Source organism: Triticum aestivum, chromosome 4D (assembly GCF_018294505.1).
Source record: "Triticum aestivum cultivar Chinese Spring chromosome 4D, IWGSC CS RefSeq v2.1, whole genome shotgun sequence".
In the NCBI taxonomy this organism is placed as follows: domain Eukaryota; kingdom Viridiplantae; phylum Streptophyta; class Magnoliopsida; order Poales; family Poaceae; genus Triticum; species Triticum aestivum.
In genome coordinates this window covers 173,395,215-173,420,404 of record NC_057805.1, presented here as the reverse complement: position 1 = coordinate 173,420,404, position 25,190 = coordinate 173,395,215, and the positions used below count along the sequence as shown (strand labels likewise).

At 44.4% G+C, this 25,190-nt stretch overlaps 1 protein-coding gene across 1 annotated transcript in view; it reads left to right on the top strand.

Moving 5' to 3' along the window:
• The first annotated feature begins 320 nt into the window (after positions 1-320).
• LOC123097102 (uncharacterized) overlaps positions 321-25,190 on the top strand; it is a 29,053-nt gene continuing 4,183 nt past the window's right edge. Inside the window, exons 1-3 of the mRNA XM_044518865.1 lie at positions 321-607; positions 734-779; positions 7,949-8,072. Coding sequence (XP_044374800.1) covers positions 464-607; positions 734-779; positions 7,949-8,072 — 314 coding nt within the window. The 5' untranslated portion in view covers positions 321-463. The remainder of the gene's footprint in view (positions 608-733; positions 780-7,948; positions 8,073-25,190) is intronic.

Below are 25,190 nucleotides of genomic sequence, written 5' to 3'. Positions count from 1 at the left end.
ACAGGCTCCTCGGCGGGTAGAAAGCGGGCGGGCGGCGGCGTAGTAGTTTGTTTTCTGTTTTTTTTAATAAATTTGAATGAAATCGCCGAGTTTGTATTGTGTTTGTACAAATTTGAATCAAATCGCCGAGTTTGCGCCGATTTGGGGGCGACCTGGGGCGTCGACTGAGAACGCAATCGCTTCCACGCCGAAAGTAAACGCCGATTCAGTCCCAGACGGCTCTTTTTCAACATCCTGAACGCCGAACGGCTGGAGATGCTTTAAAAAAAACCCTTTTATTAGTAGGTATAGGTATAGATCATACAACAACTATTTTACATCTTCAAATTTGCGTCATGTAAGTTCTAAATAGTTTTGGGCGAAGATCGGATGATGGAGTCGCTCGCGTTGGCGACATAAATTAACGAACGTCGTTCGCTCCCTTTTCCGAATTAGGAAAGAGTGAGAAAAAGGAGAGAACTCCATGGCAGCCGAGGGTTCCGCCGGCGGCGGCGGCGGGCGGAAAACACCGTTGCCCCATAACCCAAGAGAGCGCGGAGCGGCGAAATTCCTCACCGGCTTGCCATCGCGAGGAAACTTCTCCTCAAGTTCCATCTCTTCCAATCTGGTACGGAGCACCCCCCCCCCCCCCCCCCCGCGATCCCCACCACAAAACCAAAACCCGCGGATGATTATGTTCCCTGGACGTTGTGAGAGGCTTCTGAGACCATCTTTCTGCCTATGATCTGCGCAGGGAGGCCTCAGGGTTTATGTCTGCGAGCACGACACAAATCCTCCAGGTCAGTAAGACCTTGCAATTGTCCATTTCGATTTGGTCGTTTTATGTTAAATTTTACTTTTAATTCAGGTTAATGGTGAAGGGTATGAGGGAACTTTATGGATTAGAAGCTGTATGTAGGGTTCAGCAACTTCTGTGAAATTAGAATTTTGGCTCTAGGGTTTGCTGGTCTCTTCTTGCTTCAGTGTGCATTCGATGAAAGTTTTGTTTGTTTGAAATGTCCGCTGCGAGCGTGTTATTTTTTTTTTTTGGCAGTGGCTGCTGTGAGCGTGTTTACGGAATGTGCATTGGTTCAGAGTTCAGACGGCTGCCGTCTGTAGCCTGCGTCCACGCCACCTGTAGATTGCAGTGTAGACAACACATACAGCAGGGTGACTGTTTGGCTGGCTGTGATACTCAAACGACCTGTAAATAACGCTAACCAACTGAAATGATATCTTTTGGGGTCTGACGTGTGTTTTGCATATGACCTGATCACACTTGCCTAATTAAACATATTAGTACACAATGCACAAAAAAAGTACACATGCTACTACGAAAATAGTGATTCATGTGTTTATGCATGGCCTTTGTCCTTGGAAGCATGTGTACGTGAACTATATAAAATGCAACAAAAATAATATATAAGTTTGAATTGTTACAAAATTATTACATATGGGAATCTTTAATGGAAAAAATAAATATATAAAGGATTATTCAAACTAGTTATAATTATCCACTTGTTACCAGACTTTTGCCAAACATGCTCGACCAAATCTTGTTTGAGTTTCTGATGTGTTGGCCTAGCATGAATAGATGAATTCGTTTGTAGTACATCTGCAAAACAGATGTTGGGGCCACGATTGACCTCCTTCGGTGAAGTGGAAGATGCTCTAGGATTTCTGTCCAAGTCCAAAGTGATGTGAACCATTTCTCCCTCATCTTGAACAATCATGTTATGAAGAATGCAACAAGCTTCCATGATTTTATCGACAAAAGAACGCTTCCACAGGCGTGCTGGACGTTGCACGATGTTAAAACGAGATTGCAATACACCAAATGCCCTTTCAACTTCTTTCCTTGCCCCTTCTTGATGTCGGGTAAACAATCTGTCAATCTCTATCTGAGGCAGCAGTATAGTCTTCATGAATACAACCCATTTTGGATATATTCCGTCTGCAAGGTAGTACCCTCTATCATATTGCACTCCATTGACGGTGAACTGTACCCGTGGAGTCTCTCCTTTCAACTCTCAGATGAACAAAGGTGACTTGTTAAGCACGTTAATATCATTGTTTGAGCCAACCACACCGAAATAAGCATGCCATATACAAAGGTCGTGAGAAGCAACCGCTTCAAGGATCATAGTAGGAACGCCGTGATCACCGCGGGTAAATTGTCCTCTCCATGCATGAAGGCATTTCTCCCATGGCCAATACATACAGTCGATGCTCCTTAACATGGCAGGGAATCTGTGAGATTCGCCAATTTGAAGCAAACGCTTCACTTCATCACATCTCTGGGGCCTCAAATACTCTTCGCCAAACATGTCAATCACCCCTTGTGCAAACTTCCCCATACACTAAGCTAGTGCTTGCAGCTAGCATTAGTACCTCATCAAGTTGGTCAGCAGAGGTGCCATATGCTAACATGTGGATTGCTACCGTACACTTCTGTAGTGGTGAGAGCCCTGGTCGTTGGTGGCATGTGTCTTATGAGTAAAATATGGATCCCACTCACTGAGCGCATTCACAATTCTCAAGAACAAAGGCCTTCTCATACGAAATCTTCTGCAGAACATCTCATCTGTGTACATTGGATTGGATTTTCGGAGAAGTAATAGTGCAAGAGGTTCTGATGGGCTATTTCATGAATCCTATGTATGTACCTTCTTCCACCACTTCGACGGAGAGATTACTCAACATTTCGTTCCTCGAGCCTGGTGATCAACCTAAATGACCCAGTCAAATATTTCTCGCTCCACGATGAAGACTTCCCAAGTGTTGATACCATCGATTCGGTCACAATTGGTCAAGCTATCATCCCCGTTAATGGAAGACGATATCATTGATTGATATGACATGTCGTGTCGCTGAGGTCCTACATGATTTTCGAAATTTAGTAACAACAACAACAACAACAACAACAACAAAGCCTTTAGTTCTAAACAAGTTGGGGTAGGCTAGAGGTGAAACCCATAAGATCTCGTGACCAACTCATGGTTCTGGCACATGGATAGCAAGCTTCCACGCACCCCTGTCCATGGCTAGTTCTTTGGTGAATTTTCAAAATTTAGTAATGTCAAATTTTGTCCCTTTAATTCCTTTACATAGTACTCGCGTTAAGAAAATATACCAGACAAATATTGGTGTGCATAACACTGAAAGTACTAGCTGCGGCATTTTTTACTCCATACTAGCATAATATCGTGTAGTAGTATTATTGGTCTTGCTTACTGGTCGCGTAAAATTATCCATTTGCTGGAAACACAATGTCTATGTCGGCCTTAAAGAAAATTGTTTCTACTTTTCTCTATGGTATTAGGTGGGTACTTAGATCTTGCTGCAAAGGTTGAAAAGTATGAAAATTAGCAGTATATTTACACGGTACATGAATATGTAATTTTACTATTATATAATAATAATACAGTAAAAATGGCACATCTATTAATTATCCAAATCGACTAACTATTAATCAAGAACAAAAAATCAATGGCATTGACGTGTCATGTATGAAGTAGCTCTATTCATGATAAATAATGCAATGACTTACAACTTGTTATCAAGAATCCCAATAGGTGCTGTGCCGATCTATACAACGCAGCTACGAAGGCACTTTGGAGGTGCAGCCAAATAACAAACTGGGAAGATGTTCATGGAAGAGGTAAGAAGATGTCAGTGTGGGCACTGACTTTATGTACAACAGAATTAGGTACCAACATGAATTAGTTCATGAGGTGAGCTACGTGATCCAGGTTTTTCTCTATGGAAATCTTGACTTGCACCAGCGGAAGAGGTGAATTAGTTCCACACATCCCAGATAGTATAACAGACCAAGTGAAAATACAAATTACTTTTTTCCATGTAATCTTGACTAGCACTTTTTTCCATGTAATCTTGACTAGCACCAGAGGAAGAGCTGGATTACTTCCACACATGCAGAGTAGTACGATAGACCAAGTGAAATACAAACTATTGCACTGGATGCTAGCACATCACAAGGAGTACTGCTTGTTTAGCACATACCACATCAATCTTTTGTATTAGCAACCATATATTCTTTCAACAGCAAACTTGAACAATTCAAGAAAATACATAACATAGCATGTAATCTGAAGTATGTAAATATAGATAGCTTCTACTAGGTCTTCAGACCAAAGTTCAAAACGGCGCTGGGTGTTAATTATGCTTTTTGGGACCTACATGCGCCTTGCTCGCTTATGCGCTGCTTAGGCACGCCTAGGCGTGCCGTACAATATTTTACGGGCACCATACGGGCAGGCGAGCAGGACAGAGCTGGTGGGTGAAGATAAGCCGAGGAGCTTGGGGCAGGGGGGCCTCATGAGCAGTAGATTGAGGGGCTGGCGACGTGCGGAGGAAAGGAGCTCGAAGTGGAGGAAGATGTGCGTGCCCGTGGAAGGTGGAGGGGATCTAGGTCCTTTGGTCGGCGGCACACGGAGGAGAGCCGGACCCTAACCCTAACACGAGTTGTTTGATTTGGTAACTTTTGTCTCTTTTGGCGCCCATGCCGTTCGTTTTCTTCCTTTTCCTGCTGCTCCTTGCTCACTGTTTTGTGCCGTGGCGCGCCCCTAATCTCTGCGTCTGCGCGCCTGATCACGCACATAGGGAAAAAGCGCTATGCCCAGACGCGCCTTGTGCTTTTCCGAGTCCGTAGGGGCAAAGCGATTTGTTTTTGCCAACGCGCCGCGCCCAGGTGTGCCTTTTTGAACTTTGCTTCATACACACAAGTTAAAGACTGGAAATAAAGCGCCTTGTGCTTTTCCGATTGCGAAGGGGCAAAGCGATGTGTTTTGCCAACGCGCCGCGCCCAGGCGCGCCTTTTTGAACTTTGCTTCATACACACAAGTTAAAGACTGGAAATAAAGCAAACCTTCTAGAACTTTGTTCACATAACAGTGCATGATCACGAGGAGCCCCAAAGAGCCTATGTATGGATGGAAGAATCAGTACAGAAATTTGAGGGGGTACATCAAGCGAAGCTCGACCACAATCCACCACCACCGCACCGACATGGATAATGTTTCACCATCCTCAATCCTCTGCCTACTTTGCTTCTTTTGTTTCCATGCGAGTATCCAGAGCTTCCATTCTGCCATGATTCTAGAGACCACCGAGGGCATCTTCTCGAAAGTGCGGCTATTGCGCTCTTTCCATAGGGAGAACATTACCAGGGTGGCAAGCGCGTTTATTTCCTTGCTATTCTTCGTGGGATATCCGTCACGCACCTGCTCCCACTATTACACCAGGGTCGAGTTGGCCTGCGTGCAAGGGATAGCCATTCCAAGAGCCTGAGATACTTGGAACCAGACTACCATAGAGAAAGGGCATTGCATGAGTATATATGGTTGAGCGATTCCGGATCTTGGTCGCACAACGTGCAAGCTGGCTGATGGGGGAGCCCTCTGTCCTGGAGTCGATCAGCCGTCCAGCATCGATTGAGCTCAAGCCAGCCAAAGGATTTTACGCGTAGTGACAAGTGTCACAGTTGTTCCGCTCCCAGCAATCTTGAATTGGCAGCGAAGAAGGCCTTGTACGCAGTCATAGCTGTGTATGTTCCGGAATCAGTCCAGATCAGCGGAAGCTGCCCGGGGCCTCGGACATCAAATGGCGCAGGCGTTCTACCCATAGGTGGCAGAATTGGAAGATCATCGAAGCTGAGAATTCACCCTTTATATCACTTATCCATGCGCTCTGAGCCCATCTCGAACCGAAAGTTGGCGTCTGCCATTCGATATTGCATCAGAGAGATCCAGGGCCAAATCCCTTGGAGAGGCTCCTTCTAGCTATCTGTCGGACCAGAAAACGGCAGTGCACCCATTCCCTACCGAGCAAACGGTAGAAGCATGGAAAACACATGCTGCTTCTGGTGATACAGGGATACTCAGCCCCTGCCATGGCCTAGAGGCACTACACGGGCCTGCCATAACCATCGAACCCTAAGCGCTGCATTAAGCAGGCGGAGGTTGTGAATCACAAGTCCACTGCATTCAACAGGCCGATAGACCATATCCCATGCTACCTTGCAATGTCCCGATCTTCACAAGCTCGTCCTTCATTTCATCTGGCACCCCTTCCCTATCCTGCACAAGGAGCGCTCTGTAAGCTCTCATCATTTCGGCCCCCTTTTCTTGCTTCTTAGCCTCAATGTTGTCCTTTGCTGCAAGGGCTGAGAGCCGTGCTTTTTCTGCCGAGAGCCTTGCTGTCTCAAGCTACTCACTCGAGGAACATTGCTGCATTTCTATCATATCCCTACGAGTTTTCTTAACTTCCTCCTGAGTGGCTATTAACTTCTTAAGCAACTCCATATCACCTGCAACCTCCTTTGACTTACCTTTGCCATTACGTTTTGCCTTGACATTTTTATTCCAGGTGGGCGTGGGATATCTTTGACGCCCTCAGGAGTGGACACATGCCTTCCCATCTCCCCTGATTCTGGGATCTTTCTTTCCTTCGATTGCTCGAGCCACTCGTTGTATGTAGCCCATTTCGTGTGCTCATTAATAGCCCGTCAACAATCCATGTGACATCTTGGTCATAAAAATCAACTTTCATGGTTCTACTTCATATGCAATCTGACCAGAAAGAAGTAGAAACAAAGCTTACACTGGTCGGTATAGATTGACAAACAAGCAAACCCGAAGCCTGGTAGAAGAATAAGTTGTATAAGGGTCTCTCAACTTTTACACTTTATTCACCATGCTGTATGCCAAGCTTTTCTATAGTCATAATATTATATGACAAATTATGCTCTTTTCCATTCGCTATTGTGTTTCCATATGTGCATATCATAAGTAATAAATTTTGTTTTCAACACATGGATAAATTTATAGAAGTTGAAATAGCACTAAAGCGAAGAAGGTACTGTCTTTTTTCCTTTTGGGAGAAAAAGAAGTACTGCTTTCATCAAGCTTATCGGCTAAAAACAGTTGTTTTGCATAATGCTCGTGAACTTGTGGAGCTTTTGTTGCTAAAGTTCAGATTTCTTTCTTACTATTACTTGGAGCTCCATGAAAAGTCAGGTTGCCGATTCTAAATACGGATCAAATCACAAATTATTTTGGATCTTTTCCCTCAGCTACACGTCTCTTGTTGATTCAAAGGGAAGACAATAAAAAATGAGGTGTATTGTACGCAGCAAGAGCAAGCACATTTCAGATCAATCTCTTGAGACACGAAATTACGTGCGTGAAAAGTATGATGGTTAATTAATTGACTCGTCTGTCCGTCCGGCAATAGCTGTTCTTACTTTAATTAACTGCGGCCACACTCGCTCATTGCAGACCACTAGAGATTCGAAGATATATACGATAAATGTGAGCGCAGAGTTAAAAACAGGGATAACATCCACGGGTAGTCCTACAAGCTCTTGTTGTTGTCCAAATTGGGAAACTGAGAAGAACAAGAACGAATCGCAGCAGAACTCGGAGGCAGCAACTGCAGCGTTCCATGGCTGCTTCTTGGTCTGGAGATCTTGAGTCAATGAAACGGCCTATGACATTAAGAACTCTGGTGGTGTCTACAACCCATGCTCAACCGATAAGACCCTGCTCTACAGTGCCGCTGACGGCTCTCAGCGATAGGTTCGTCAAGAATCTCAACAATGGCCTGCCATCCATCATCCAAAAATAAGGCAGTCTTCCTGTCACCGAGAATCATGGATGTTGAGGCAAAGAAGACATCCCTCTCGATTGACATGGCATTGGCCTCCATTCGTCCGCTCCAATGGGGCTGAAATTTATTGTAGCCTACGATCTAGCAGAACTGTTATCTGGTTTATCGGGGGCTTGGGGCCAGCCTACCTTTTAGCTGGTTGGTAATCTATGATCTATGTTAAGGTTTGCATGGTTCTATATTTGCAATTTGCTATAGTCACACCGATAACCTTTAATCTATGATGCTTATGCCTTTTCCTTTGTCTATTCATTTGACTAGTCGATCTCTGATATTTTAGAGGGACAAGTGATCGAGACGGATACGACAAATATCTTAATCAGACATCTGCAACTAAAGAAGAAAGATAGTGAGGCCAAAGACGCAGGTTCTAGGACTCCAGGGGAAAGTGGCAAGGGTAAAAGGTAAAACTGTTAAATTTTTTTGTTACTACACAGCCATGCAGCCAGCGCTCTATATTGTGCTATTTGGGCATCTCTTGTTTGTAAATCTCCTTGTTCTTCAATTGGATAAAATATGGATTCCTTGTACATTACGAGATAGATCAACCTGGTGGCATTTCCTGTTGCATTTAGCACTTCTTTTGCCCTTATGTTTATTATGTAGTGAATTTACTTTTCAAGTCTTCAGGGTGTAGCATATTTGAATCCATGGTCCAATTGGCGCTTCGGGTGTTGATGAAGGATCCATGCTGATGTCCATGGGTTGTTCCGCACGACACCTTTAGTTGCTCTTCTTGCTCAGCTGTCCACTTCGGCACACTACCAATCTGAGCCGGTGCACAATTCCATGAATACATCTTTAGTTGCTCCTCGTGTTCTATTGTCAACCTTGGCACACTACCAATCTTATCCATTGTGCCAACCTTCACACCGTCAGTGGAAGTCTATGCTTTGCTTGTATCACAGGATCTCTCCTGGATCAAGCACACAACCTTGTCAAGAATTATTCGGCAATCAATTTGGTCAATCAAAGCACTGAAGGACACTTAAGTTCACGGGAAAAGCTGAAACATGCAACACTGAGGATAATTCAATACTTAGTTGATTGTCCCAACACCCGTGATGGATTGCGCTGTGCCATCCGCCGTGTGAATGGTTTTCTGATGTGCGAGTGTGAAACATAGGATTTAAACTCATTAAAGTCTCTAGCAACATGTTGTGATGCTCCAGAGTCAAGCACTCATTCACAATTTATCTTATGGGCTGCTATTGATGCGTGTTCAATGTTACCTTCATTTGTATCGACAAAGTTGGCATAGCTGGTAGCAGTCTCCTGTCCTTCAGCTGAAGCAACTACATTTGCGTTGGGAGCATTCCAAGAACCACGGCACCCATTCTGACCACCATTCCCATTCCAACCTTCTCTGTTGCTACTGCCACCACTATACCCTCTGCCTCTTCCCGGTCTTGTGCAGAAATGACTGATATGCCCTGGTTGACCACAGTTGTACACTCCCTAGAACCTTGCTGGTCAACCACTCTGTAAGCAGATTCATTTCCATCTCCTCTTCTTGGGACATCGGAACAATGGCCTCATCAAGGGACACAAGCTTCGGCTGATGTAGCAGTGCAGCATGCCTGCTCTCATGATCTAGACCTTCTAGAAATTGCACCACATGCCTATGCTCAACCCAATTCCTGGCAATCTCCATGAACTGCATGTGGAGGCTCAAGGGGATTACACTGATCCAGATCCGCCCAAAAGTGTTGCAGCTCATTCACATACACCATCACGCTTCTGTCACCTTGACGAACATGATCTTGTCTTCAGTGAGACATGAGCATCAGGTTTCCCTTACTGGAATATCTCATGGACCAGCAAAAGCATTCGGCAATGCCTCAAGAATGATGGTGGGCTTCTTAACATGGCCTGATATTGCCCTTGTAGAGCATTTGGGTGGTTCTTCCATCTCTGTGCATGTAATCAAGAGATCCGAGCATACCTGGCCATCCTCTTGCTTTCGAGGGTGCCATGAGCCTTTCGGTGTCTACGACAGTTGGTTCTTTCAAGTAGTGCGGTCCAAACACCTCAACTGCCGTAGTAGCAAATCTGACCATAGTGTTTGCGCATGTGCTCTCAGACATCCGGAGGTACTCGTCCCATGAATCTCTGGCCGTGCCATATGCAAGCATCCGCAATGCAGTCATGCACTTCTGGTAACCAGAGAATCTTATTCTTCCTACATCATCCTTCGAAGATGAAGTAGTCATTGTAGGCCTAGACGCCATTGTAGAGGCGACCGAACACATTTTTCGCATCCAAAAGCACCGGCGAAAATTGCCCATGAATAGGGCATCAAGGGCAAAGTAGTCATCCATCTGCATCAAATGCCCCTATGCCCCGTTCCGATTCAGCATTTTATGACCCTTGATCGATCCCTTGAAATTGAGAAGACGCCCTTCCGCACGCTTCGCGTCTGCAAGGACCGCCCACATCATTGCCGTTTCATCCGCATAATCCTCCTCGTCAGACGAGTTGTTGGACGACTCAACAAAGTTGTCGTAGATGTCTGTATCACTATACAGTACGCATTTTTTTGAACTTGGAAGTGCCACTGCAGCTTCCCACTAAATTCCCACCGGATTGATCCAAGACATTTATTTGCAAGTTAGGGTTGCTATCCACCACTCATCACAACACTACTCAACAGATCGGACGGTTGGAAATGACTGGATTCGCCACCATGCGTTCACGCACGCAAACTTCTCTGTTGAAGCCGCTAGACACGTACATCACGTCAGCAATAAAGTTCCACCTTCCACGGTTAGCACAGGTGAATTGGGGTTGTGAGCCGGGAGACCGACACGGTCATACACATCTCTCAAGATCTTGTGTGCATGGTGACATTATAGCATATCGTACAACCAAAGTGCATGGTGACATTATCACCTACAATAGTGTTTTTAAATAAACTACTACAATAGCTCCCTCAGTGAAGAAGAACTATACGGTTGTTGTAGAGACATGACCTATGTTTTTAAGGCGGTAAGGCGAGGCGCTGGGGGGGCGCCTCACTGCCTAAGCGCTAAGGCATAAGGCGAGGCGACGCCTTAGGGACTTGTAAGCAACGGAATTAAGTAGAATTTGGTAGGCACTGAGCAACTAGGCATACCGCATACAGCCAGACACACCTTGCAACTGATTGTTGTAGAGCCCATATAGCATCCATTCCCATCCTCTTTGCACTTGCTTTTCTCCCCAGCAGAATTCTGCATCAACATGAACAAATATGTTAAAATAATGTATCACTTACCAGTGCACATTCCACAAAAAATAGAAATAAAAGTGAGGCAGTGAGCAAAAGTGGAAAGAAAGATAGCAAGTATGAGTGCAACTGCATTTGCAATGCATGGCATATTACATAACCATTAACCAATTCAAATGACACAAGTCCAGTAGTCCACATAACAAAGGTCCACATAAGACAAACAGAATAATAGATAATTCCAGCATAGCAAAAGGGATAAAGGTGGCCAGCTCATCTCTCTCATGTCTCTCCACTCTCAAAGTCTCAATCAAAAGTCATCATCATCAAACTCATCCATGGTGGCATTGCGCATTGGGCATACTTGAGTGTTGCTCTTGCTCCAAGTCCTCCTCGGCCTCATCTTCTTCAGGAATTGTAGGTAGGTCTCTTGCGTGCGTAGTGTTGCACACGGACATTTGTCTGGCCCCTACGAAGTGTAGTTGCTGTCCTATGCAGATTGCGGCCTCGAAGGTTTGAAGATTGCACACAACATTATCCCTCTTGGGAGGCTCGTGCCAATATCCATAGTTCCAACCCGGATCATTTGACCGTTGTGGCCTCCTTGTTGGATCTTTCATTGGATCATAAACAGGTTCCTCACCAGGTGCTGCATTTGCAGCCATGGTGCTGCTGCTACACTTCTACTGCCTGCAGCAAACAACCAAACACAAAGGAAATTAAGGTACATTAGCAACGGTTAAAAGGGCTGCCATGGCAGCAAGCCAGCAAACAATAAAGTACTTAGTAGACAGACAAAAGGGTACTAGACAGATGAAAGGGCTGCTGTGGCAGCAACTAAACTACTATACTCATGCAGATGTAGCAAACAGCGATAATCAACTAGCCATTAAACTAATCAGCATTCAACTAGTCATTAAACTAATCCATTGTTGAGCACAACACATCATGCATCAGTATTCAACTAGCCTTTTGTTGCTGCGAGAAATTGATCCGCGCAGCAGCACTGATTCCTCGCTTTCGTGGAGGTAAACCGACCGTTTTTCAATGCAAAACGGCAAAGATGAGCCAAAACCCTAGGTTGCTAGGGCTGGGCAGAAGCTATGAGCTAGGTGCTGGAAAGAAAAGAACGTAGGAGAAAAAGTAACGTAAGGTTGCAAAAGGATCGATTGATTCTCTTTTTCCAATCGGCCAAGGCCTATATATAAGGCACGCAGGACTTTGCGTTTAGGAGCAGGACTCCAGGTCCAAACCGAATAGGTTTTGGTCACTTTAAGTTGGTTGCCATGTATACAGAAAAACCTGCCTGCTAGCCATGTTCCCCAGCCATGTCTCGTACAGGGCTTCATTGGCCTACAATAGAAATAATAAAATATTCCGGCCAGGACGCTAATCATACCAGATAATAGAAGTTTTATACTAGTTGCCTTGTTCACTTGCGCCACCCTCCATCCAGATGTCTTCCCTTCTGCTTTTGCCCCAAGGAAATAACTTGCTTTGCCTGACTTGGTGTCTCTGCACTGAACATTAGCATATACACTAATCTGGCAGATCAAATAAACTTGATAGCCAAATTATACCTGCAACACATGCCCCCTGTTTTTGGTACACGGGTATTTACCAAAAATACTTTAATAATACCACATAACAGTGTTGACTGCCTTTACTGGTCACATTACTGCTCAAGGTGACGTACAAATAACACATCAGCCAAATTTTACTTAGGGCGATACTTGAAATCATATCGGCCATATTTTGCTTAGGGCGATATCTTAAATAATATCGGCCGTAGTGCCATCAAGCCTCTTGCCACATGCTAGGATAATACTTCTTCAAATATTTTCCATTGAGTGCTTTAGGCAATTTCTCCCCTTGCAAAGATTGTACAAAATATGAATTCCCAGGAACAATTTCTAAAACCCTATATGTGCCTTCCCAACTCGGCGACCATTTGCCGAATTTATTATTTCTAGTTCCAAGAGGCAGAATCGTTTTCCGCACTAAGTCTCCTATTTGAAACGATTTTTCCCTCACTCTTTTATTATAAGCCTTAGCTACTCTTAATTTTTCTTTTTCAATTTCTCGGAAGGCTCTTAATCTTTTCTCTGGAACATCATCAATTCTATCCATCATCAAATTATTATAGTCTACAGCCGACAAATCGTTTTGTCTGGCTACTCTAAGAGCTTGCAAATTAACCTCTACAGGTAACACTGCTTCCTGTCCATACACTAACTCATACGGTGTCACTTGAGTTCCTCCATGCTTAGATATCCGATGAGCCCATAAAGCCTCCGAAAGCACTTCATGCTACTTTCTTGGATGCTCCTTAATTTTCTTCTTTATAAGCTTAATTAAAGTTTTATTGCTAGATTCGGCTTGTCCGTTAGCTTGAGCATAATAAGGCGACGAATTTAACAATTTAATTCTAAAAGATTTGGCAAACTCACGAAATTGATGAGACATAAAAGAAGAACCTTGATCTGTAGTCAAAGTTTGAGGAATACCGAATCTGCGAATAATATGCTCCAAAACAAAATTAATCACTTCCTTATGGGTCATATTTCTTAAAGGAATCGCTTCAGTCCATTTGGTAAAATAATCTGTAGCTACTAGGGCGAAGCGATGACCTTTAGTTGAAGCAGGATGTATTTGACCAATAAAATCTAAACCCCATCCTCTAAACGGCCATGGCTTAATAATGGGATGCATCATAGCTGCAGGTGCCAATTGAACATTTCCAAATTTCTGGCATTCTTCACACCCTTTATAATAGTGAAAATAGTCCCCTAACATCGTCGGCCAATAAAACCCTACTCTTTTCAATAACCATTGCATCTTATGAGCCGACTGATGTGTTCCGCATAGCCCTTCATGTACTTCACCCATAACTACTCTTGGCTGATCAGGACCTAAGCACTTTAAAAGTAATCCATCTATCGTTCGGCGGTACAACTCACTATCTAGCAAAGTATATTTTAAAGCTTGTCGCCGAATTTTTCTATCTCTTGTTTGCCCAGGATCCTTTAGATGATTAATCAGAGGAGTTCTCCAATCACCTGGTTCTAAATTAGCTGCTGATTCGGTTATTTGTGCTGCACCGAATCTTCTTTGCCATGTACTGTTTGCTGCTGGATTGAACAAGGACCTGCTGCATCCTTTAGCAAATTAATAGCCAACAGATCAACATTACTATTAACAGCATCTAGCATCGATTTCTCTAATATGAAAAACTTTCCCTACTGATTTGGTATCCGGATGCTTGCTGCGCTAAGCAATTAGCTCTAGAATTCTCTTCCCTAGGTATATGACTGATAGTGAAAGTATTCAGAGACTTAATTATATCTAAACATCGGTCCAAATAGCTGTTTAATAATCCATCAAAACATTGAAATTCACCACCAATTTGTCGGACTACCAGAAGTGAATCTCCAAAAGCCTCTATATCCTTTACACCCATATCTACTAAATTTTGTAAACCAAACAACAAAGCCTCGTATTCAGCTTGGTTATTTGTACAAGGATATTCCAAATAGACCGATGTTTCATAAACGGCATTGTTTGGTGAAATTAAAACATTACCGATGCCTTGTCCCTCCCTACAAACCGATCCATCAAAATAAAACTTCCACGGGCACACACTAACATAATTAATATCTTCTTCATCCTTAATCCTATGATCAACAATAAAATCAGCAATGACTTGACCTTTCATAGCACGCAACGATTCATATGCCAAGTCATATTCTATTAGTGCATAAGCCCATTTTCCAATCCTACCACTAAGAATTGGCTGCTGTAGCATATATTTAATCACGTCGGCTTGACAAGCTACTACACATGTACTACTCCCTTCGTTCCTAAATATTTGTCTTTCTAGACATTTCAAATGGAATACAACATACGGATGTATGTAGACATATTTTAGAGTGTAGATTCACTCATTTTGCTTTGTATGTAGTCACTTGTTAAAATCTCTAGAAAGACAAATATTTAGGAACGGAGGGAGTATAAAGTAAATATGGCCGAAATTTTGTACATGCATAATATAAAGATAAACATAATTTTTCAATAAACACTTACCGACTCTCAGCGTCAAGCAAGCGGCGGCTCAAGTATGCAATGATGTACTCCTTCCCGCCGTTCTCTTGTGCTAAAACTGCGCCGATCACCTTGTCTTGTGCGGCAATGTATAACCTGAACTACACACCAGACTTGGGTGCTCGAAGCACCGGAGGACTTGACAAATACCGTTTTATATTATTAAAAGCCTCTTGCTGTTCTGCCCTCCAAGTGAATTCGGCTTCATGTTTTAACCGAAGTATAGGAACAAACGATTCAATTTTTCCCGCAAGGTTAGATATGAATCGTCTCAAGTAATTAATTTTTCCTAACAATTTCTGCACATCCCTTTTACATGTGGGCTCCTCCAATTTTTTGATTGCCTCTACCTTCTTAGGATCAATCTCTATGCCATGCTCATGAATTAAAAAAACCTAAGAACTTACCAGCCAATACACCGAAAGCACATTTGAGTGGATTCATTTTCAGCCCATACCGACGCATTCTTTCAAAAGCTAATCGCAAATCGGCTAAATGATGATCAAACCCATCCGATTTAACAACTACATCATCAATATATATTTCTAATACGATGCCTAGAAGATCATGAAAAATCAGATTCATAGCACGTTGGTATGTAGCTCCAGCATTCTTCAATCCAAAAGTCATAACAGTCCACTCAAATAAACCAACAAAACCAGGGCATCGAAAAGCAGTCTTAAACATATCTTCTTCGGCCATAAATATCTGATTATAACCAGCATTACCATCTAAAAAATTGATTACTTTATGTCCAGAAGCATCGTTAATCAACATGTCGGCTATAGGCATAGGATATTCATCTTTAGGGGTAGCCTTATTCAAATCCTTGAAATCAATACATACGCTTATCTTATCAGTATTTTTCTTTTCAACAGGAACAATATTAGAAATCCATTCCGCATATCTACACGGCCGAATAAACTGAGCTTTTAACAACCGATCAATTTCATCTTTGATGCGGTCATATATCCTAGGATTGAATCGCCTAAGGGGCTGTTTATGCGGCCTAAAACCAGATTTAATAGGCAATTTGTGTTCAACTAAGTCCCTACTCAAACCGGGCATCTCAGTATAATTCCAAGCAAAGCAATCAACAAATTCCCTAAGTAATGCACATACCTTTCCTCTCTGATCGGCCCCCATATTAGCATTAATAAATGTAGGTCTAGGGACACTTCCATCACCAATATCAACTTCCTCAAGTGGGTCAGCCGATGAGAATCCTTGTCCAAGCTTCTCCATGTCATCGAAATCCTCAATAGCTTCATGCATATCGTTCTTTCTTGAACGATACTCCTCAACACGCCTTTGCATCCATTTAACACTATCTTCCTTATTCATTGTTCACAAGGATAAGTCATTAAGCCGAGCTACACTAGCCGGCTGTGCATGTACAGGAACAAAACCATCTCTGCCAATACTAATATAATCATAATCTGATAAATCTCTACCCGTCAAGCATTGCATCTCACCGTGTTGCCAATCAACCGGAGCCTCAGCCAAAGCAATGCAGGCCGAATTATCCGCATCAACCACTTCAACATCATCATCAACCCACTGAATCAAACATTGATGTAGAGTAGAAGGGATGCAACAATTCGCATGAATCCAATCGCGCCCCAAAAGAATATTATATCGGCCTTTGACATCAACAACGAAGAAAGCAGTCAGCAATGTTTTGCTCCCAACCGTGAGCTCCATAGAAATAACACCCTTAGCTTCAGACAAGTCTCCTGAGAACCCACTAAGTCCCATATTGGTTTTCATTAGTTCTTCCTCTTTTCGGCCCAATTTAGAAAAACCCGAAAAAGGCATGATATTAACACCGGCACCGCCATCAACAAGCATGCGACCAATAGGCTTACCATCAATGTGACCCTTGATAAACAAAGGCTTTAGGTGTTGTCCATGCTTCTCTGGTTTCTCAAATGTAACACTTTTTGGGCCAAGAACAAGCTCTGCAACTTCAGCCTCTTCAGCCTTAGGCGCATGAAATTCAGCGGGCAGCTCAAATACCATATTAATGTCCATATCCGCAGGCATATCCTCTTTATCCCCAGAGTTTCCATCCATGACCATGTCATCAGCAATGTTGCCTTCCTCCCTTGCGATGCGCTTCTCTTTCCAAGTCATATTCGAAGGCACCATTGGTTTATCTTGATCGAACCACTTGTCGCGCTTCTTCTCAGCTAACTCCTCTCTAATTTCCATTGCCCGCAGCCGCTGCACCCTTCTTTTCTAAGTATGTGTGAGCCCCGTTGGGCACCATCGATGCTTCAGTTTAGTTCCTGGTGCCACTGACCTAATTCTGCTGCCCCCCCCCCCCCCCCGAGTTCCTCGGTCTATACTGATGTGCTGCTGCTTGGGGAGCAAACATTCTGCCTTTGGCCGAAAGAATTCTGTATTGACCAGTCGTGCTAGCGGTCCCATCTTTCTGCATATTGGGCCCCAAATCAGCATGTGAGTTGCTTTCTTTTGCTGAAATTTCCTTTTGCTGCGATGTATCAGGCCCTTGTTGCTGCAATGCATCATTACTATCTTTTCTGAACCTGGCACACTTTTCTGAACTGAACCAAATCTGAAACCTCCAATCATGATTGTTTCTGGATCATGAGCAACACCTGCAGCTGGTTTGAGCTTACCATTATCAACATTATGAGCAGCACCCAACCCAGGTTGGTTTGTAATAGCACAACCAGACCTACATTCATCATGTTCAATTGAAATTTTTACATCACCCTTAGATCTGACCGGTACCCATGCAAACTTCTGGCCACCTATCCATCCGCACTGTGTCTAGGAAATCTGCTCTGCGCAAATCTTTTGCTGGATGAGCTATCTTCAGCCCCTTTGCGGGAACCATCTTTACCTCGAACCACAATAGCATCATGTGATCTTGCTTTATTATTAAATCGAGCCCTTTTCTCATGCATGTTTGGTCTGAACATAGGCCTAGGCGGGATCCATCCTGGTTGAAAATAACTTGCTGGCCCTATAGGATATGGCGCCCAAGGATTAAAACCCCATGGAGGAATTTGCGGATACATAGGAGGTGCACAACCCCAATATGCTGGCTCCATTGCGAAATATGGCTGCTGGTCATATGAATTTCTTTGCCATTGCTCATGACCGGCAGGTCCAGAAGGAGATCTAGGACGTTTATTACCTCCAAGCCGGTTAAATACATTGGTGGCCTTGCATGAAGTGTATTTCTCCAACAACATGTTAACTGTCGGCTTTGGCCTCGGAGCTTGTCTCCTTCTTCCGTTAACTTTCCGCACTCCTACTTCTGGTTTCTTTGGTTTGATCATCCTTGGAGGAGCACTATCATCAACAACATTTTTTTCTCTTGCGGATTCGGTCTGATCCGACCGAATAAGCATTTTCTTATTCTCAAACTCAACCACATTGATAGGAAAAGGATCACTATCGAGCTTCATCTTAGTACCTTCTGTAAAAATACCAATCGTCCGTCATTAATGGCCGATTGCACCTGTCGACGAAACACATTACAATCGTTAGTAGCATGAGAAAAAGAGTTACTCCATTTACAATAAGCTCTTCTACCCAGTTCTTCTTGAGATGGAATCACATGCCCTTCTTTTATTCTAATTAACTTCCATTGCAACATGTCAAAAATCTTGTCACACTTACTAACATCAAAAGTATATTTGATTTCCTCTCTTTTAGCTGGTGTGGGTTTCAGGGCAGCATATGCAAAAGGTTTTGAGTCAGGTGCTCGAACCCATTCGGCCATACATATATCAACATCATCTTCACTAGCCGAATCACTATCATGCTCTACAACATTAACCGTAGGTTTTTCCTTGTCTTTGTTCTTATTATCTCTAAACCGGCTGTATGGTTTAACTTCTTTAGCACGGTTTTCCTGTGCCCAAGCCTTTTGCAAAACTTGGTTAACATCTGAAAATTCTTGCCCTTCCAATTTATCTCTAATATGAGCAAGCAAACCCGAAAAGGCAAGATCAGCTAAATCTTTTTCGGCTATGGTCAAACTGAAGCATCGGTTTTTGACATCTCTAAATCTTTTAATATAATCATAAACAGATTCATTGTGTTTTTGCTTAACCATTGTCAAATCTGAAAGTCTTAAGTTCAGTTTCACCACCATAAAAGTACTCATGAAATTTCTGCTCCAATTGAGCCCATGTTGCAATAGAGTTAGGAGCAAGCGATGTAAACCAAGTAAATGCAGTACCAGATAAAGACAAAGGAAATAATTTCACTCTAAAAATATCTGATGTACCAACTTCACTGCATTGTGCTAAAAATTGTCCTACATGCTCAAAGGTTGATCTACCATCTTCTCCTGTGAACTTAACAAAATCTGGAATTCTAAACCCACGAGGATAAGGTGTTGTGTCGAAATATTCAGGGTAGGGTTTTTGATATGCACATGCTCTACCCTTAGGTTCCAAGCCAAATTCTCTAAGTATATTAGCAAGTTGATCCTTAAAATGTTCGGTAGGCTGCGGAGAACTAGCTTGTGGCATAGATGCACCATAAGTACGTGACAGTAACTCCGACAAAGAAGTTTGAGCATGATACATTTGCTGCGGAGAACCATTAAAACACGCATCTGTTACCGGCCCGTAAGGAACCCCGGTACCAATAGGTGGCAAGGGTGGTGTGCTATATGCTACTGTTTGATAGTAGGGTTGCTGCAGATTGGAATTAAAGCCAACTCTTCGGTTATTGCTGCTGAAATTTTGTGGAACCGAAGTCAGAGCAGGAGTAGCGGCAGTAGGTACAAAATTATTAGCCGAATTGCCAATGTAATTCTGGCCACTTTGGTTATTGCTTAACGGGATGTGGGGCTGCACAACATTGGGTACTGCAATGGGTGTATGCATAGGGTTAGGTACATTAGTGAACCTACTATTTTCTGGACGCACCGGCTGTTTCTCATAACGTCCATCATTGGCCTGTAGTACCATTGAACGGATTTGACGAGGCAAGCTGATCTGAACATCCTTATTAAATTGCTCTCTGAACTCATCAAATTTGTTAGCTACAGATTTAGTAAACATGCGTGCCATGTCTGTCATTTGTTTGCCGTATTTACTAGCTACAGATGCATCAATTAGATGTGCAATCTCTTCTGTACAAGCAGTTTTACTTACCCCAGCAGGATGACTTGGTGTAGCTACCTTCTGGATGACCCGTTTCTTGTCCTTTGGAAGCCCGCCAACTTCTGCTCCAGCTTTTCCACCCTGTCTTCCTCAAGCTCCTGTTCAAGTTTTTGCCGTTCATCCTCAGGCAGATCCTCAAGTGTGACGGCGATGATGTTGTTGGGGTTGAGACCACTCCCGTCCTTGGGGTCGGTGCTCATTGTGTTCCTCTTCTTCCCCAGCGGAGTCGCCAATTGTGTTGCTGCCAGAAATTGATCCGCGCAGCAGCACTGATTCCTCGCTTTCGTGTAAACCGAGCGTTTTTCAATGCAAAACGGCAAAGATGAGCCAAAACCCTAGGTTGCTAGGGCTGGGCAGAAGCTACGAGGTAGGTGCTGGAAAGAAAAGAACGTAGGAGAAAAAGTAACGTAAGGTTGCAAAAGGATCGATTGATTCTCTTTTTCCAATCGGCCAAGGCCTATATATAAGGCATGCAGGACTTTGTGTTTAGGAGCAGGACTCCAGGTCCAAACCGAATAGGTTTTGGCCACTTTAAGTTGGTTGCCATGTATACAGAAAAACCTGCCTGCTAGCCATGTTCCCCAGCCATGTCTCGTACAGGGCTTCATTGGCCTACAATAGAAATAATAAAATATTCCGGTCAGGACGCTAATCATACCAGATAATAGAGTTTTATACTAGTTGCCTTGTTCACTTGCGCCACCCTCCATCCAGATGTCTTCCCTTCTGCTTTTGCCCCAAGGAAATAACTTGCTTTGCCTGACTTGGTGTCTTTGCACTGAACATTAGCATATACACTAATTTGGCAGATCAAATAAACTTGATAGCCAAATTATACCTGCAACACCTTTATTCTAATCCACCCGTCAATCTAAGAGCCATCATTATTCTAATACAACCAGGAGCCCATCATTCATTATTCTAATCCACCCATCTTCCACTAATATGCTATAAAAGGAGGGGGGAAAGAGGAGGCAGGAGGGAAGCCCCATACCTTGCTGATTGCTTGTTGCTGCCTGCTGCCTTGGTCCTCTTGGAGAGGTGCTGCTTGCTTGTTGTTCTGGAGAGGATGGAGAATCTGCAGGAGAGGAGGGGGAGGAGGAACTGCGGGAGAGGAGGGGGATCTGCCGGAGAGGAGGGGGAAGTTGCCAGAGAGGAGGGGGAGAAGCTGCTGTGGAGGAGGGGGAGAAGCTCAGATCCAGCCTGGGGGTGGGGGGAAACTGAAAATGGTTATAGGTCTCTCTCCCTCTAGTACCTGTTGGCGCCAAAACAGACTTTCCCGCCCTTTCTTTCCCTCCCAGTTATCTGTTTCCCGCCTAAACCACCCAGCTCTGTCTAAGGCGTCCTTATTTGCCTAAGGCAGGCAGAGTGGCGCCTAGGCGGACGCCTTGGACGCCTTAAGGACCAAGGCGGACGCCTTGGACGCCTTAAGGACTAAGGCGGACGCCTTAGGCACACATGTAAGGCAAGGCCGACGCCTTGGCTCCTGGGGGCGCTCTGACGCCTAGGCGTCGCTTGCCTTAGGGACGCCTTAAAAACAGAGGACATGACATTTTATTGTTTTCAAACTGAAACCGTTACTATTAAATCATACATCAATTTTTTTCTTGTGAATATTAACATACATAGATTACAAAAATGTGAGATCGATAAAGTGATATCAAACTGCCATGCATTTGACAATTTTCCTACGGATCAAATTATTCATCAATCAAATCGTTCGACGTGTAATCAAACCGTCAGCAATCGAATCGAGCAATGCGTTGATCTCAAGACTCTCACTTTGGATGATCCGGTCGGTCGCTTCAAGGCCCATGACGAGCGGAAGAAGCTGAGTTACGGTGATGCAAATCAGGATGAGTACCTGATGCTTACGCGTGCTCAGTGGCAGGCAATGGTTTCCAAGGAGAACAATTTCGACAAGGCGTCCAGTAGCGGCGGAAAGTACCGTCCCGCAAAGGACACTGACAAACAGTCGGAGAAGCCAAAAAGGAAAAAGTTCGACAAGAGGAAGATCCGTTGTCACAACTGGAATCTGCTGGGACACTTCAAGTCGGAGTGCAGGAATTCCCCGGAGGAGAAGGCGCTCATGGCCCAATTAGAAGATGAAGGTGACATGATGTTGATGTGTGAACTCGTGGACGAGGAGGGTCCAGTTCTTCAAGCGCAGGCTAAAGATATTGTCCCACTACGTGAAGAAAAAGTTCGCTCTCAAGATTATGGTTCGGAAACTCGTGTCGATGATACGGACGCAGGCGGTGATTCCGAAATTTGTGTCGATGCTACGGACACGAATATCACTTCGGCGTACGTGGCGCCTGAAGACCACGAATCAAAGTTTGTTGATGCAAAAGTGGACACGTGCGCAGCAGCCAGACAACTCTGTCCAGTAACAGGCGGAAGTGTCCCGCTGAGTAGGCCGAAAGCACTAGCCGCAGGAACTCAAGCAGGAGGTCTCGCACGGAGTAGCGGTGTCTTGCACATAGTAGAGAGCAGCCACGGCACATTAGATTGTGCTTGGCTTGGAAGGAGCGCGCAAGGCTCATGCAGGGTGGCGCCTGATGGGGAAGGAGGCAGTGGGCTTGGCCCATTGGCTATAGGCGTTGGCTGCCTAGGCAACAACAGTCTATGCAGGCCACGAGGACCACCGAAGGGCATGCATGCATTCCCACGTGCAAAGGATGAGCATGCATCAGGAGCCCCATTGTGTGCATGCTTGTACGCAGGAAAGGCAACCATGTTGGCACCTACATCGTTTCCGATAGTACAGGAGAAAAGGATACGCCTACCTACAACCGACAATCTACACCCGGTGAACGACATGTATCGGAGAAAACTCTGTGGATGCTTGACCCGGTAAAGGAGAAAAGGAGTGGGCGACGGTATCCAGCAAACGTCGAGGAACTGGCGGAATTCAAGGGCGCAAATACAAAGGAGTATTGGCGTCAGGCTATGGAAGAGAAGTTGAGGTCGATCCAAGGCAACAATGCATGGGAGCTTGTGAATCTTCCCAACAATGAAAAAGTCATGGATCTCAAGTGGGAATTTATGATCAAGAAAGATGTCGATGGGTCCGTGAAGGACAAAGCAAGGCTAGTAGTCAAAAAGTACGTGCAAGAGGAAAGTGCGGACTTCGAAGAAGTGTTCGTTCCCGTTGCAAGGATGGAATCAGTGAGATTACTCGTTGCTCTTGTGGTTCAGGAATCATGGAAGATACATCACATGGATGTAAAATCCGCGTAGGAGATGTGTATGTGAATCAGTCACCGGGATTCATCAAAGAGGGAGAGGAACACAAGGTATTGAAGCTACACAAAGTCTTGTACGGGCTACGGCAAGGCTCTCGGGCGTGGAACGTCAAATTTGATCGGACTTTGATTTCTCTTGGATTTGAGAAAGCCCCACTAGAGCATCCAATGTACAAGAGAGGTGAAGGAAGGGATCGTCTACTAGGAACTACGTCGACGACCTATTGATAACTGGAGCAGATGAAGAGATGATTGAAAAGTTCAAGCTACAAATGAAGGAGCTTTTCAAGATGGATGATCTCGGCCTTTTGAGTTGCAACTTCGGGACAAAGGTACATCAAAAGCTGGAGGGGATCACACTTTGTTCGGAGGCATAAGCAAGGAAGGCACTTGAAAGTTGTGGCATGAAACTTTGCAATCACATTGTTGCTTCAATGGAACCTCGTCTTGAGCTGAGCAAGAAGGAGATGGTGAAACTACTCGTCTATGATGGTAGTATCAAGAAAGGGACTGTTGACGACAGTAAGAGTACCTCAGATGTGGCATATTTCCTTGGTGGAAGCATAGTAAGCTATCTATCACCAAAGCAGGAAGTGGTGACATCGACTTCAAGTGAAGCGGAGTGTCAAGGTGTGTGGCAAGGGAGGCTACACAGTGATTTCATGGATCGAGATCCAGAACCAGTGGTGCTCAACGTTGACAATGAGTATATAACTTTTCTAACCGAGAATCCAGTGCGGCATGACAGGAGCAGGCACATTGATACAATGTATCATTTTATAAAGGATTGTGCGGAAGAAGGTAAGATGAAGGTCAACTACGGTTGCACTGGTGATCAGCTGGCGGACATCCTAACCAAGGCTTTAGATCGAGAGAAGTTCTTGGAGATGAGAAGAAGGATCGACGTCCGAACTGTGACATGACGACGTCGTGTTTAGGGGGGTGATTGTTAGGAATAACCACGACGTGTACGTGGCCGTATCCGGTTTAGTGTCCGGTTTAGTATATGTGCATGTACGAGTCCGTGTAGCTTTCTAATAATTCACCGAGTAGGAGTAGTATTAGCCAGGTTTGCTAATATATATACCTATGTACCCCAGGTTGTAAACTAGACCGTGAGATCAATAAAGCAAAACACCAGGCTTGAGACGGGCCTGTGGCAATCATCCAAATATTTGTGTGCGTGCGTTTGTTTTCGGCCGGCTGGCCGCCGTGCACGTATGTCTGATTTTGGTGTTGCCTACGGAAAGATTGATCAGGAGCAGACTAGCTAGTACAAGCTAGCTTTGCACTACGGTGTATATCGACGTAAAGCACTTCGTCGAGATTGTCAGCAAGCTTTGTTCGTCATCGTCGTTCGTCGTCGGTCGTATCGCCGTCGTCGGAAGTACTCGACGTCGGGACTGGGCCAACAATATCTTTCCTCACTTTTCCTGACACACCTATCACTCCCGTTGAGCCCTTGCATGTCCGTCCTGTTGCCCCTGCTTCTCCCACTATTGCAGATCCGACATCACCATCTCCTATGGTTTCCTCACCTCGCTTGTCACAGGATTCTGCGCCTTCATCCCCGGTGACTTCTTCGTCTCCATCCCCCGAGTCTAACTCGGCTATTCCTCCTCATATTCTTCCATCTTTTACTCGGTATTATACTCGTCGTCCACGTGTTGTGGATACATCTACTGATGAGCCATCTACTTCTGATGTGCCATCTTCGTCCTCTCAGCCTACGTATGGCTTGCGTCCTCGTCCGCTTCCGCCTATTGATCGCCTTGGTTTTCCAAGCGCTTGTGCTGCTGTTCTTGAGCC